This window comes from Trichosurus vulpecula, chromosome 3 (genome assembly GCF_011100635.1).
Source record: "Trichosurus vulpecula isolate mTriVul1 chromosome 3, mTriVul1.pri, whole genome shotgun sequence".
Classification (NCBI taxonomy): domain Eukaryota; kingdom Metazoa; phylum Chordata; class Mammalia; order Diprotodontia; family Phalangeridae; genus Trichosurus; species Trichosurus vulpecula.
In genome coordinates this window covers 294,369,173-294,384,299 of record NC_050575.1, presented here as the reverse complement: position 1 = coordinate 294,384,299, position 15,127 = coordinate 294,369,173, and the positions used below count along the sequence as shown (strand labels likewise).

At 42.4% G+C, this 15,127-nt stretch overlaps 1 protein-coding gene across 1 annotated transcript; it reads left to right on the top strand.

Moving 5' to 3' along the window:
- The first annotated feature begins 11,015 nt into the window (after window positions 1–11,015).
- LOC118841508 (protein FAM170A-like) lies at window positions 11,016–12,604 on the top strand. The gene is made up of 2 exons (XM_036748984.1): window positions 11,016–11,087; window positions 11,898–12,604. Exons 1-2 carry the CDS (start codon window positions 11,018–11,020, stop codon window positions 12,602–12,604), a joined length of 777 nt encoding a protein of 258 aa, XP_036604879.1. The 5' UTR covers window positions 11,016–11,017.
- The last annotated feature ends 2,523 nt before the right edge of the window (window positions 12,605–15,127 follow it).

Sequence of the window (15,127 nt, the reverse complement as noted above, 5' to 3'; positions counted from 1 at the left end):
ATAGATTGAACTCTCATTTCCCCTAACTCTTTCCTGGGGCCTCCTGCACATTTTTCTCAATCCTCAGCTGGCATCCTCCCTTCCTAATCTTTCGAAGCCGGTCCTTTCCTCTTTCCCCTTTCTCTATGCTCTTGTGTTATAGGCCAAGAAGCTCTCTTTGATTTGGCCATTTAGGCTTTTGAGACAGATATGTGTTCTAATATCCCATTGGAAGTGAGGTCTTCCAGATTTTGTGACAACTTTGATTCTCCATTCTACCAGGGAATATATTGTAGATTTTCCCAGACTTCTTCACAATGCTCATCAAAAGCTTCCTCTCCAAACTGAAGGAGTGAGAAGAGCCCAGACATTGAAATCCTGGGGTCCTATCCTATTTTGAGACCACTCTTCGCCTGGTCCAACCTCCTGGAGACACTTTTTCTCCCTTTTGGTTTCCCATTGGAGAAAGAAACAAGACCTAATGGGACAGAGATAAAGATAAAGATAAAGTCTGTTTTATTCAGTACCATTGTCTAGTCCAAACAGGGTTCCTTTTAACTCTGCAGATTTCAGCAATTTTAGACCCTCCCAAAACAAGATTTTTCATGGGGATGAGTTTTCTATTCTCATATACTACCCCAGCTTTGGGACTTCCTCCCTCTTTTTGTAACCTTCCCCTCCAATTCCCAGACTTTCTCCTTAAGCTCCATTTGACTAGCATGGTTGCACTATTTCAGCTGGGTTCCTCCTCCCCTTCAGGGACTGCAGTAATATCAGCCAGGTTGGGTGGAAGTAAGTCAAGTGTTCCTTCCCAATGCATTACTCCAAAGTCTCCCTCCCTCCCACTCTATCTGCCTCTCCCAGGAGTGGCTAAAAATCACAAATTGTTCATGGGATAGCGGTACAATGACCTGTATGAAGTCCCAGTCTGGGGAGTCCTTGGGCAGAGTACAGCAGTATGCCAAGGGGTCACAGGTCAATAGATTAATTGTGCAGGAAGGGACCTTAGACGCCATTGAATCCAGCCTTTTCATTTTACAAGTGAAGATACTGAAGCACTGGGGTTAAGTAATGGGTGCAGGGTCACACATCTAATAAGTATCTGAGGCAGGATTTGAACCCATGTGTTTATTACTACAAGTCCATCAATACACAGTGCTGGTTCATTCTGGTTCCTCTAGATGTTCCTGATGCTATCACAGCCCCAAGCAGCTGTACCTTTTAATTACTGATATGACCTCTTTCTCTGGTCAGAATTTTGTCTTGGCGATAGTTAATAGCCCCAGAAAAAAATGACCCACTTCCTCCCTTGTAGCAGAGCATCCATTAACATTACTCTGGGTTTAGTGCTTCAAAGAGTTCTCAGTCTAACTACCATCTAGACCACATCCCTCCTTCCTGTCCATAAGGATAACATGAAAGATTGCCCGATGTTTTGTGGAATTAGGTATACTATTTCTCTCACATTCCCCTGATTAATCAGTCTAATAACTCTAAACTAGAAAGCCCGTAGGCCATAATCACTTGCTCATTCCAACCATTGTCACCAATTGCCATGCTAGCAGGTTCAGATCTGTAATGAAGCTGATTGTAATTAATTATATAATTAAATGCATGTGACTTGCACGCACTTGGGTGTTTCTGAACATGAGACTCACTACTGATATCCCCACAGTTCTAATAAATCATCGTAAAACTTTGTGGAATACAAAGGATGAACATGGTTTGACCTAATACTAAAGGATACTCTGGCTTCGTTTTGTGAGATTTGAGTATATCTCTTTAACCTATGCAAATGAAAGGATTGACATGCCTTTTTTATTTAATTTTTATTGATAAATCTTGTTTTATAATTGAAAATCATAAACACATAACCAGACCCCAACCAAAGTATAAACTCCTGAAACTATTAAGTACAACAGCACAATGTTTATGACTGATCACCCTTGGAACCATAGACTTGTAATTTATCCTTTGTTGAAGGAAAGGAAAACTAGATTCTTTAACTTTGACTAGGTAGTAACAATGGTTAGTGTATTTAACCTAACTTTTGTTGCTGCTTGATGTGTTTTAAATGGCAGTTTCCCATTCCAACTTCAAGTAGGGCAGGGTTCCCACACAACACTTGGGTTCAATCTGCCTTCCAAGACAAGGATTTATGTAAGATGCAGAATTTGAAGCTGTACCACTAAATCAATGAGCATTATTAAGTGCCTCCTATGTACCAGTCACTGTGCTATGTGTTAGGGATACAAATGAAAAAAATAACACAGTCCCTGCCCTCAAGGAGCTTATATTGTATTGGAGAGAAACAGCATACACCAACCTAAGGTATCATTCTGAAGTCTGAGTATATGGCACACAGAGACTCTGAACAAATTAAATTATAATAATAAACCAAATAATTCCAGATGTTGGTTGTAGAGGACATTGGGGACAATTAACTTGGGATATTTCTACTGTGATGCCGCAAGTGGCTATGGCGTGGGAATGGCCAGAGATGGCCAAATGCCACAGAGAGTGAAAAGAAAAACACAATACACAGGCCAGGCAGAAGAGTAAAGAACAGCTCCGTCTATTTAACTGAGGGACAGGGCTTATATATCTTTTAGGCAAGCAGAATCAACAAATCCACGTGCGAGGCATTTGCATAATGCATGACTTCCTCCTGCTTTTGTTCCCCTTTTGCCATAAACACTATTGTGTTAATAGCCCACAGGTGGTATTTAGCATGTGTGCGCCATGGGGGTTTTGGAGCGTACACATGTGTATCGAGGAGGCTTGAAGAGCCTTCATGCTGAGCAGCACGTGTATGCTGAGGCAGGATGGAGAGCCCACATGCCGCGTTATCAGCCCAAGGGCAAGAACAGGCCTCTGGCCTGTATCTTATCCCAGAATGGACTTTCTCAGAGCTGGCCCTCTACATCTCCCCCCTATTAATTAAGATGGAGCTTTAGCTAATGATGAGTCAAATAATGACTTGTAGAAGATGGGGCCTTATGAGACACAATAGTGTTAGGAAGGCAAACAAGGGAAGAAAGTGGCAACAAACGTTGCTTAATGGGTTGACTTGTTTTAGGAGTTGCAGTAACTCATTAGTGATGCCTTCAGGATCAATTCCTGGGACTCTGCTGTGTTCAATTAGGTGGGTGATACATTCTAAGTCACATATATCTCATGTCACATTATGATTATGCCATAAATTTGTAGATACAAAGAAATAGGGACATAGGAGACACGCTTGTACATAGTAATCCCCTTTTAAGTAAACATGGGAAGGATTGATCGACACATTGACAAATCAAAGGGGGCAGTCCCCTTTATGAATATAGATACAGAAAGTCAAAAAGTAATTGTCTCTTTAAGATTCACTTATACAGCCATCTGGCAAGGAACATTGTCAATGAAATCCTCTGGTCCTTAGCATCTGCTCCAGCCATCTTCAGCACTGCATCCCAGTATCCTCTTCTTCTTCTCTTCCTGTAGGAACCAGCTTTCTGTCCATTCTCCTACAAGAGTGATCTTAGCACAATGCATAACATTCTCACATTGCTTAAGGAATATTTACAAAGTGAGCCCTAAGTGGCTCGCATGCACTTCTACCGTTGTTTATAAAGCTTTACTAAGTTGGTAATAACAAAGTTTCCTAGTCAAAAAGGTGTTGTAATAGAATCTCACATTGGTAACAGTAGGACATCTTAAGGTGAGTCTTAAGCAAGTTGTATAATTTTTTGCACATGTAAAAATATTATTAGATTGCCCAGTAGAATAACACAAAAGAGCTCATCAGACCTCCACCTGTTAACAGTACAGGATCACATTCCCTCTGAGTAGCTTATGGCATTTCTCTCAGATACTGATTTAATGCAGACACAAATTCAAACTCAAAGCAAAATTAGTTGTGGTCCCAAGTACCCTTTGCCCTAAACAGTAAGTTTCACCAATCACAGACTTTCAATAAGCAGTAAAGATTTGCCAGGACTCGCATACATATAAGGCATTTAATTAAACATCTTTCCTTCTCAAATTTAAACTTGTCCTGGTGATAAAGCCAATCAGAATCTTTTCTATCTATTGTACATAAACCTTCAATTTCTCAGCAAGCCGAGTTCATTGTTTAGAATTTAACAAGTTCTTTTCCCAGGCTGATGACCTTGCCCATGCAGATAGTTTCCAGGAGCCTTGGCAATTTGCAAAATAAGGAGAATTAACATGGACCCTAGGAAGAGGTTAATACTGGTGCCCCTCACCTGCTGCCCTCCATATAGGAGGACTGTTCTGAATGGTCAGAACCAACCTTCTTCTTACCCTTTTTTCCTGCCCGCCTCCACCTTTCTTTTGTTTTTCTAAGAGAATTTTAATGTCCTTGTTACATCTTTCTACAAGGGCCTGTAGCAAATTTTATTTGGGCAGTTTCAATATGTTGGATTACATAGCGTATTTGCTATCAGATATAATGTTAAGTGGCTCAAAAAAGTCCCTTAATACAGTAATTATTTGCTTTACATTTGGTGGGGAGAAATAGCATGCTTGGTGGTGCTGAGTTGCATCAATGAATACTGTCCTAGCATGGAATATAGGGTAAGACTTAAGAATTGTGGGAAATATCCACTGGTAAATCAATGGGACCTTGATGCATCATTAGAAAAACTTGCCAGTCAAGGTCATTAGCTAGTAGAAGTTCAACCTGTTCTTTAGCATATGGCTGATGAACAGCATGTGGTCTATTCCCTGTCATCAATGTGACTCTCTTCATGCTTTTCTGAAGAAGTTGAGCAACCATTTGTCATTTTGTTGGTGTAAAACCCCAAAAGGAATTTTTGGTGCAGGGAGGATAGTAACTTCTAGCAGGTGCTTGGGATCAATCCTATATGTCTGGCACTTTTGGAGAGACTCCTCAACTTTTGTCAGTTGCTATGAGGCTTGTGGGGTCAATTGTCAAGGAGAACTGGGGTGTGGATCTCCCCTTAAGATCTTGAATAGTTCTCCCAACCCTTGGGTGCTTATTTGTAGGTGAAGACAAACCCAATTAATATCCCCAAGCAGCTTTTGAAAATCATTGAGTATCTTAAGGTTTTGTCCACAAATGGAGATTTTTGTAGGTGTTACTGATACGGGACTCAGTGTCTGCCCTAAATATGATTTTGTCTGGGGCAATGACGAGTCCGTAATTTTTTAATTGTGCCTCAGTTTCCTGTAAAATGAGGCTCGAAATCTCTGCCTGTGGATATGAGCACAGTATGTCATCCATAACATGAATGAGATAAACTTTGGGATATTTCTCTCTTATAAGTTGTAAAGCTTGTGCAACATATTGACACATGGTGAGACTATTTTTCATCCCTTGTGGCAGGACTTTCCATTGGAATCTTTTGTGAGGTTCCTTGAGACTAACAGAAGGCAGGGAGAAATCTATAATCCATAAAGGCCAGTCCCTAGATATCAAGTTAGGTGTGGGGAGTCCTGGTTGAAGATTTCCCATAGTTTCCATTCTATCTCAAATCAGTAAGCAGTCTCCATTTTCCAGATTTCTTTCTTATAGCGAAAATAGGAGAATTCCGAGGATTGTTGGAGCTTTCAATGTGCCCCGCCTTTAACTGTTCATAAACGATATTGGTAAGGGCCTGTAGTCTTACTGATGTTAAAGGCCATTGTTTGACCCATACCCGAGGCTCATCCTTCCAGGTTATCTTAGGCATCCTATTCTTAGAATTTATGACAGTGGTTCTTCCTAAAAATTCAGGGCGGGGGGGGTGGTGAGATTGTATGATGACCTTCATATATCCCAAGAGGTTTCTCCCCCACAGATTTGTAGGTAGATGTGATAAAACATATGGTCTGAATTTTCCTCTCTATTTCTCTACCTCCCAGCTTAACCATCCTGCACTTTATTTTGGGGTGGTGACCGTCCCTGCTCCTTGCAGTGACATATCACTTGTTACTAGTGTCCAGGCTTTTGGCCAAAGTCAGTGCGCGATGATTAATTTGTCTGCTCCAGTATCTATCAATCTTTCAAATTCTATGCCTTCTATTTTTTTTTCAAAGTCAGTCTTTTTACTGTAATATCTAGTACCCAGAAAGCCTCTCTTCCTGTGCTTCTAAATCCTTGTGAGCCCTGAACCTTCTGAAAATAATTCCCTGTGGTTTCATATTTATCAAAATTAATTGTGCTATTCTCTCCCCCTTTCCTATATGGGATATGGCAAGGTTGTGTATAATAAAATTTTGATTTCTAACCATATGAGAGGGAACTAGAGAAAAGGTGGCCCCTATTGTTTGCCGGGACCAGGGCTGGCGCCAGGGGGTTTCCCAAATTCAAACGGCATTCTGATGCCAATGGGTTCCCCTTTCCGCTCCTAGGGCATGGTGTGGTTGGTCGGGAGGTGGAACTTTTCTGTATTCCTATACATGGTTCTCTACATTCCCTTTTCATGTGTCCAGGCATTCCACAGTTATAGCATTTTAAAGTGGTTTTTGGCTGCTGTTGATTGAAAGCAGCAGCCACTGTATGCCTCAGCGCTGTATGCCAGTGTGCCCACTTTTTGGCATCTTTGAGTTATCTCAGAGATAGTCATATGAGGTCCCCCCACCTAACAGGACTCTCTTACAATCTGCACTACAATTTTCGACTGCCAACTTTTGTAACAATGTATTGGCAGCTTCAGCGTCCCCTACACTCCTTTGGATGGCTTGTGTGAGTCTATTAAGAAAATCTGGAAATGTTTCTGTTGCCCCCTGTCTTTTGTTTTTCTAAAAGAATTTTAGTGATTCTAATTTTTACTCATGTAGATTTCACTTTTGTATTCACTCCTTAAACTTTTTGAGAGTGAGAACTTTGAATTTGCCAGTCAAGGTGAGTGGGACTCTGGAAAAGACTCGAAGTGACTCTTTTTGAGATCTATGCATTTTCCAAATTTGCTTTAGTGCCAAAGAGTATACCTAATTCTGACGTCATTTCACTTAGATTAGAAAGAGTATTTTTTCCAGGTACTTCCCCAAAGTTTCCAAACCTTATTTCTTTCTAATTTTGACCTGATATTTCTCCAACTTGCCTTTTCCATAACAAAAACTAAACAAGAAAACATTTTTCTGGACATTACAGGGTGTCAGACTCCACGCAGAAACACAAATACAGAGCACAGACACAGAAAACACAGAGAGGATTTTTAAATTCTTTACACAAATTGCTTGGCCCTCAGGAATGTAATGGAGGCCAGGTGCCATGCTTTATTGGGGTCTTGGAGACCCTGCTTTTTATACACAAATTGCTTGGCCCTCAGGAATGTAATGGAGGCCAGGTGCCATGCTTTATTGCGGTCTTGAAGACCCTGCTTTTTAAGATGACCTGGGGCAAATCCCTGACCTCAGGGGAAATGTGCCTGTCTCTGCTGTCTCTAAAAATTCTTGTAATTTGGGTAGTTGTTAAGAGACCTCTTTCCCTTACTAGCTTCTTTAAGGCTTTCATATAGTATTCTCAGTCTCTTTCTCCCTATTGTGTTTGCCCCATTTCTGCCCGGTGATTACCTTAGAATAGGAAAGTGAAAGTAAAGGAGAGGAAAGATTATCACCCTCCCATCTCCTTAATCCCTGTATAAGCCTGGTGAAAAAAATAGAAAGTGAAAGTTTTTAGTAGCCAAGAAAAGATTTATCGCCTTATACCTTAATCAACTGTGTGTGTCCACCGCATCTCTGCCTCGGAGGGCTACTTTTTTAGAGTCTCTGTCCTTCAGACCTCTCTGCTTCAGGTTCATCTCCTTTGAATCCGTGTTCACCTCGGGTCTCTCTGCTTTAGGTTAGTTTGCTCCGAGTGTCCGCCTCAGGTCCGTTTGCTTTGTATTCGTCTGCTTCGGGTGTCCTTGCCTCAGGTCCCTCGTTGGGGCACCAGTTGCCGCCAGGGGCTGTGGCGTGGAAATGGCCAGAGATGGCCAAATGCCACAGAGAGTGAAAAGAAAAACACAACACACAGGGCCAGGCAGAAGAGGAAAGAACAGCTCCGTCTATTTAACTGAGGGACAGGGCTTAAATACCTTTTAGGCAAGCAGAATCAACAAATCCACGTGCGAGGCATTTGCATAATGCATGACTTCCTCCTGCTTTTGTTCCCCTTTTGCCATAAACGCTATTGTGTTAATAGCCCACAGGTAGTATTTAGCATGTGTGTGCCATGGGGGTTTTGGAGAGTACACGTGTGTATCAAGGAAGCTTGAAGAGCCTTCATGCTGAGCAGCACGTGTATGCCAAGGTGGGATGGAGAGCCCATGTGCTGAGTTATCAGCCCAAGGGCAAGAACAGGCCTCTGGCCTGTATCTTATCCCAGAATGGACTTTCTCAGAGCTGGCCCTCTACACTGTGATTTCATAGGAAATACCTAGCAACCATTTATATTACAGAGCTTTCAGAGATACTTCTGAGTAACCAGCAATAGAGTGAAATTGTGTGTGTGCACATGTATGCACAACCTAAAGGAGAGAGCCTGATGAAGTGTTTAAAAAAAAAACCCAACGAACTAGCAGAAAGAGGAACAAACAAAATCCATGTTAAGTCCATAATTTTAATAAGGGCCATAGACTGTTTGCCTAAGTTTCCTCATTGGTAAAATGAGCTGGAAAAGGAAATGGCAAACCACTCCGGTATCTTTACCAAGAAAACTTCAAAGGAGGTCACAGAGAGTCAAACATGACTGAAGAGCAATAACAGCCACAAATAACGTCAGAAGAAGCTAGTCTGAGTCCAGATCCCTTTCTGCCGCCCTCCCTCTTAACAGTTCAATCATGTCCATGTTCCTGTGGAATCGTCTAAATAACTGCAGTTCCCCTTTATAAGGATTTTCAATCTATAAAGTTCGATGTCTCTGTATGTTGTTGGTGGAGGAGATGTTTTCTCCTTGCCCCCAGAGGATTCAGGACAAACAAATTTGAACTATCTCAAAGGAGTGGGGGAGAGAGGGTTGGAAGAGGGGTGGAGGTGCAAAGGAATCTCATTTGATCCTCATGACAAGCCTGGGAGATAGGTTATTATCCCCATTTTACAGCTGAGGAAACTGAGCCAGAGTTAAGTGACTTGCCCAGGGTCACACAGGTAGTTAAGAGTCTGAGGCTGGATTTGAACTCAGGAAAATGAATCTTCCTGAGTTCTGGCCCGGTGCTCTATCCACTGCCTAGTAAATGTTTGACAATAGGCTCCCACTCTCCCCTCTCCTGCCCTAAAATGTACCCATGACATACTTTTAAATTTATTTGTATTGTTAACATTTTCTTCATCACTCCTCAAGTCTGGACATTCAACAAAATAATAAATCAAACCCTGATTTGTAGAGTTTTCCTATTTCTGAAGTGTAAATGCTTCCTGTGAAAATTTAGCACTCTACTCCTCACCTTGCTGGTACAAGCAGGCTCCAGCATACCCTTGTTTGTTTCTCTTTTAGAAGATGGACATGTGTATTTGCTTCTATAACCTCATTTTGCAAGGTTCCCACTACCCCACCCCACTCCCCCATCTACCTGCCTGTTGAAGGAATTTAGCAAGAGATGGGAAGCCTTGAGCGTGGTGTTTCCAAGGGCTCCCTGAGGGAGAAGTAGAGAAAGAAGCGTGTTGGACTTTTGACAATATTTAACTAGGAGGAAAGAGTTGTGGAGTTCAGGTTGGGGAATAGAGGTAGATAGAGGAAGTGTCTGTGATATAGATGAAGGAAGCTGATGGCCAGTCATCTACTGTGGTTCAAAGGCTGGGCCTTAAGACAGATGAAATTCTGGTCACAAATTTGGAAAAGAAACATATTTGTGACTTCATTGCCCAGATGTAGACTATGCACTTTCTACCCTTGAATCCCACGAGGTCTTGGAGAGATAAGATTTTTAAAACTGCATTATTCTCCAGGGGGCAAGATTGTTTGGGGACAATCTCCACCTTAGCCTGGCAATTTCTGTCCTGTTTTATGTGTATTTTCAGTAAATGCTTTTTCAACATTAACCAAAATTTCTAATAAAAATTTCAACAAAGGGGCAGCTAAGTGGCGCAGTGAGTAGAGCACCAGCCCTGGAATCAGGAGGACCTGAGTTAAAATCCAGCCTCAGACACTTGACACGCGTACTAGCTGTGTAACTTTGGGCAAGTCACTTAACCCCAATTGACCTGCCTTCCCCCCTCCAAAAAAAAGAACCCCCCAAAATTTCAACAAAACTTGTTACAATTTGGAGCTCATTAGCTATTTAGGAGTGGCTCCCCAAAGGCAAACACTTGGTCCAGAAAATTAAGGATACAAAGTAAGCGGGGAGGTGGGAGGTAAGAATTAGGATCAGGAATCAGAGATTCTTTGGGCAGATGAAAAAATTATATCTCCCAAGTCTACGAGATTTTGTTGTTGTTGTTGGTTAGTCTTATCTGACTCTTTGTGACCTCATTTGGGGTTTTCTTGGCAAAGATACTAGAGTAGTTTTGCCATTTGCTTCTCCAGCTCATTTTACAGTTGAGGACACTGAGGTAAACAGGGTTTAAGTAACTTTCCCAGGGTTACACCACTAGTGAGTGTCTGAGGCCACATTTGAACTCAGGGAGATGAGTCTTCCTGACTCCAGGTGCAGCACTCTATCTGTGCCACCTAGCTACCCAGGAGGCTATTTTTCCCTAAATCTAGTTATTATATGTTGTGAGGTAAAATTAGGAAATTGGGCAAATCCTTTGGAAACCTGATTGATTGGGAGTTGAGGGGGCAGCAGGGTGGTGAGGGTTTGCTGTTGCCAATGTTTGATTTTAATCTGGGGCTATGGAATCATTCAGTGTCACTGATGAGGTCACAACATTCTGAAGGGTCCCTGGTGATCATTTGGATCATAACAGCCCCACAGGGGAGTGGAGTAAGCTCTGAGGAAGCTGCCTATATCTATCCTTTTGGCTTTGTCTCTTAGGTATTTTGATATTTTGAGTGACTACAGTTGGGAATAGGACCAATCCCTCTACCAAATTTCTTAAAGAACTAAGACTCTACACCACTGAGATCTGTGGGATTTTAGGGGCCTTCTCCTTCTCAGCATCTGAAACTATGAAGCGTAGATATGAAGAGGGGTCGTCAAGTGTCAAGAATACTGAGCAAGGAACCCAGGAGGCAGAAGGTAAGATGGAAAGGCTGGGAACAGAGAGGTGAACTCAGTTAATTCATTTCCTAGAAAGCTGAATCTGGAAAATATGGTGGGAGTGGAAGGAGGGAATTCACAGTGTGAGATAAGAAAGATGCAGGAGATGAGGTAAAAATTCAGAGCTACATTATGAGTATAGCTATTATGGGCACTTTATGGGGATGTCTACCAGATGGATAGAAATTTAATTTTAAGCTGAAACAGAGCCAGAAATGCATGTATTTGGTTTCTTTTCCACTCCCTTGTCTGTTTCCTCATTTGAGGCACTGACAGACTAACAGAGATATATTGAGTGGAATTATGGAAGGGCAAGAGACACACTGAAACTCTTTGGGCGCAGGGTGGTGAGTACTGAAAGGTAGGGGTCCTTGCTGGCAGCAAGGAGGGCTAAGAATGGTTTGCCCAGGGCCCATAGTTCAGGAATAACTGTTTGAATTGAAAGTTAAAAAGTGGTTCATAAGGCTGGGAATGAGGTTGTTGGGGGTTGGAAAGAGATAGAATGGTGGAGAGCCCAGAACTCCAGAGAAAATCTCTAACCCCAGGGACAAAAGAAAACACAGCTAAAGGTAGCTACATCTGGGGAAGTTTTCAGTGGGAGAAGCAGGGCAGCAGGTTGAGTGACCTAGTTAGATAGATAGCCTTCTTATGGACAAACTTCAGAGTGGGTAACTGAGGCAAGAGTGGAAAATGAGATAAATGCCCCTCCCCCCAACAATTGTTCCTAACCTCCAGGCAAGAACTGGTTCAGAAAAGCAAAGGTGAAAGCTTGTTCATTTAATCCCCCAGGGCATGTGAAAGAAGAATCTCCAGTAAGGCCTGGGCCCAGTATGGCGATCAAGGCTGAGGACCAGCAAGAAAATGAGAGTTCTTCTATCTGCTATGCATTTGCGTCTTCTTTCTGTTGTTCTGCCTCACCACCCAAAACTGATAATAAAGGGTCCCTCTACTACATCCAGGTGAAAACCATAAAAGGAGTGGCTGTTGCATGGGAGACTGAGACTGGAATGGAGCCAATCCAGAGGGCACCTCGAATTTATGAGTTGAACCCTTCTGAAGAGGGCATACTAGAGTCTCCTGATGTGGAGAAAAGTGTGGATGAGATGAATGAAGAATATAAAGAAGCAGAATTACCAGGACCTTCAAGACATATTGATGAAAGAAGACGGAGAAAGATCCCTGATTGGATGGTTACAACAGACAATGGCTATCGTTGTGTGGCCTGCTGCCGGGTATTCCTCACCCTGGAGGCCCTCAGGAAACATGCTAAATCTGGGCCCAAGGAGGGATTTAGCTGCCATGTTTTTAATAGAAAAGTCCATGAAAGTCGAAGAACCCAGAAAAGTTTGCTCCTAGGCAAAGATGAACATTTAACCCAAAGCCCCAAAGAACAAAGTAAGCCACATGAAGGCCAGGGTAAAGGAAAAGGCCGACATGGGCGCACCTCCCATGGTACTCAGAGCATGGATTTACATCATGACAAGGATGCAGAATGAGCTGGGGGTGACTTAGTTATGGGGATTCTGGTTCTTCTGTCAAAACATCCCTACTCCAGTCACCCCGTTTTAATTCCCAAGCCAACAACTCTTTGAAACCCCCACTGGTCCAAGAGACCATCAGCTCTAGCATCTCCAGCTCTCATTGGAAGGAGGTCAAAAATCATGGGGAACAAGAAAGAAAACAACAAATCCAGGAGCAGGACCAGTAAGAATGAACTCTACAACCATCAAGCCTCTTTAAGGACAGGATTGTCTCATTTTCGTATTGATTGATCTCCATGTTAGAATGGAAAACAGAAGAAAGTTCATAGTCTTTATCATGAGGGAATGGTGAGTGTACCCATTTGGTCCAGACTTGTGATTTCATGCTATAGGGAGTTTCAGGTGAGAAAATTTCCTCTATTAACGCAGATAGTGACTGTGCTCTGGTCCCTGGTGTCTAAAATTTTTTCCTGGAGTGCTAAGAGGCTTGGATCATACAGATAGTATGTGTCATGGGATTGGATGTGGACCTAGGTCATCCCAACCCCTAGGCTGGTCCTCCATCCACTTGCCACAGTGCTTTTGAGGACCAGAGTAGTACACCAGAGTTCTCCATATCCACACACTTGTTTCTGTTCTCTACATAACAGATGCTGAGCAATATTCACGCCCCCCCCCTGAAAGGAATACCGAATTCTGCATCCCACAGAAAGTCAGTAGAATGTTGCTGTTGGTCTCAGGATCTAGCTATATACTTGTGTTTTGAGTTCTTGAGGCTCTGAGGATTCAACCATGAGAGGGACAGGGTGGCACCATAGAGAAGGAGCTGACCTTAGAATCAAAAGCTTTGTGTTCAAATCCTGATTCTAGCTGTGTCACCCTAGGTGAGTGACTTAATCCATCCTTAGTTTTCTCATTTGCAAAGTGGGGCTAATGATAATAGCTTATTAGTACCTTAAGGTTAGTAAAATACTGTAAAATATTAGTATATAATTTCATTGAGCTGATAATACAATTGTTTTTTTAAGTGTTGAGTTAGTGAAAGGCCCCCAGGACTTTGGGTAGAGCTCCTGAGGCAGGGGTGGAGATGAGGAGAGAAGGGAGGATTCACTGGAGGAAATGGACCGGAGCTATGCAGGAAGAGAAGAGTTATGACATGGGTTATGACATGTGCTGTTGGAGGGCACACCCACACTGATGAGATCACAGAGCCATCAAAACATTCTATCATCTTTGTGCAACCCACCTTGCAGACTTGTGAGAAAAGTGCTGGGGAAAGTGTCATTGTTCTGACATTCAGGTTCAACTCAGGCAGAGTTTCTTAACCTTTATATGTCATTGACTCTTTTGGCAGTCTGGTAAAGCCTATGGACCCCTTCTTAGAATATTTCTAAATGTATAAATAAAATACAAATCAATGCTCCTTGAAAGGTTGTGTCAGTCAGTCCCCATTTATAGTGTCTCCATTCATGAGTATATTTCTAGGTCATTTCCCTAACCAGAACACTCCTCCCTACCCCCAACACTTCTCTATGTGTTTTCTACTCTGTTTGGAGGCAAGCTGCCTAAGGACAGAGACTGCCTCCCTTTTATAATTATATCATGCCCAGGACTTTGTACAGTACCTATCACATGGTAAGCACTTAATAGAAGATATTTTTATCTATTCAATGATTTCATGCATTTATTCATGGATAATGGCATTTTCATTGCTTCTTTAGATCAGTGGAAGCTCTCACCATTTGGGGACAAAAATGAGACACCATGGCCAAGAGCAGAAGAGCAGATTGCAGCAGGAGAAAACATCCTCCTTAAGGTTGGAACTGTGTGATCACAGGGAATTATAACCTAACTCGGTTCATCCATTCACTGAATAGAGAGTTATTAGGATTAGAGAGTAGTTGTTGTTCTGTCATTTCAGTCGTGTCTGACTTTTCATGACCCCATTTAGGGGTTTCTTATCAGAGATACCGGAGTGGTTTGCCATTTCTTTTCTCCAGCTCATTTTACAGATGAGGAAACCGGAGTTAAGTGACTTGCCCAGCAGCATACAGCTAGTAAATGTCTGGGGCCAGGTTTGAGCTGAGGAAGATGAGCCTTCCTGACTCCAGGTCTGACGTTCTATATGCTGTGCCACCTGGCTGTGCCTAGAAGGCTTATACCACTTTGCAGCCCTCACCTGGCCTTTTCTCAATCCTATTCAAGTCTCTCCTTTTTTCTGAAGATTTTCTTGATCTTTCCAGTCCCCTGTGAAGCCTGCACTGACACTGTGTTCTCAAGCAATAATGAATCTGGCCATGTAGGACTGACTGTTGATGCATGGACAGTCCTATTCTGGCAAGAAACTAGAGATAACATGTTCATTTCAGCGCTTACCTGTGTCTCAGGTGATGTGAGGAATACACTTGAGTCAGTCCTACAACAGCGAGGTCATTCACGGAAATGGAAGAAGCCAGAAAAACTGGGTCCTAGTCCTAACTGACACTTAGCCCTTTATTTCCCTGAGCTTCAGTTTTCTCTTTTATTAAATAGTAATTA

What these genes read in the sequence shown, in the direction of transcription:
- LOC118841508 (XM_036748984.1), top strand. Translation starts at nt 11,018, where the DNA reads ATGAAGCGTAGATATGAAGAGGGGTCGTCAAGTGTCAAGAATACTGAG. An exon ending in AGGAACCCAGGAGGCAGAAG is followed by an intron (nt 11,088 to 11,897) that starts GTAAGATGGAAA and finishes TTAATCCCCCAG; the next exon opens with GGCATGTGAAAGAAGAATCT.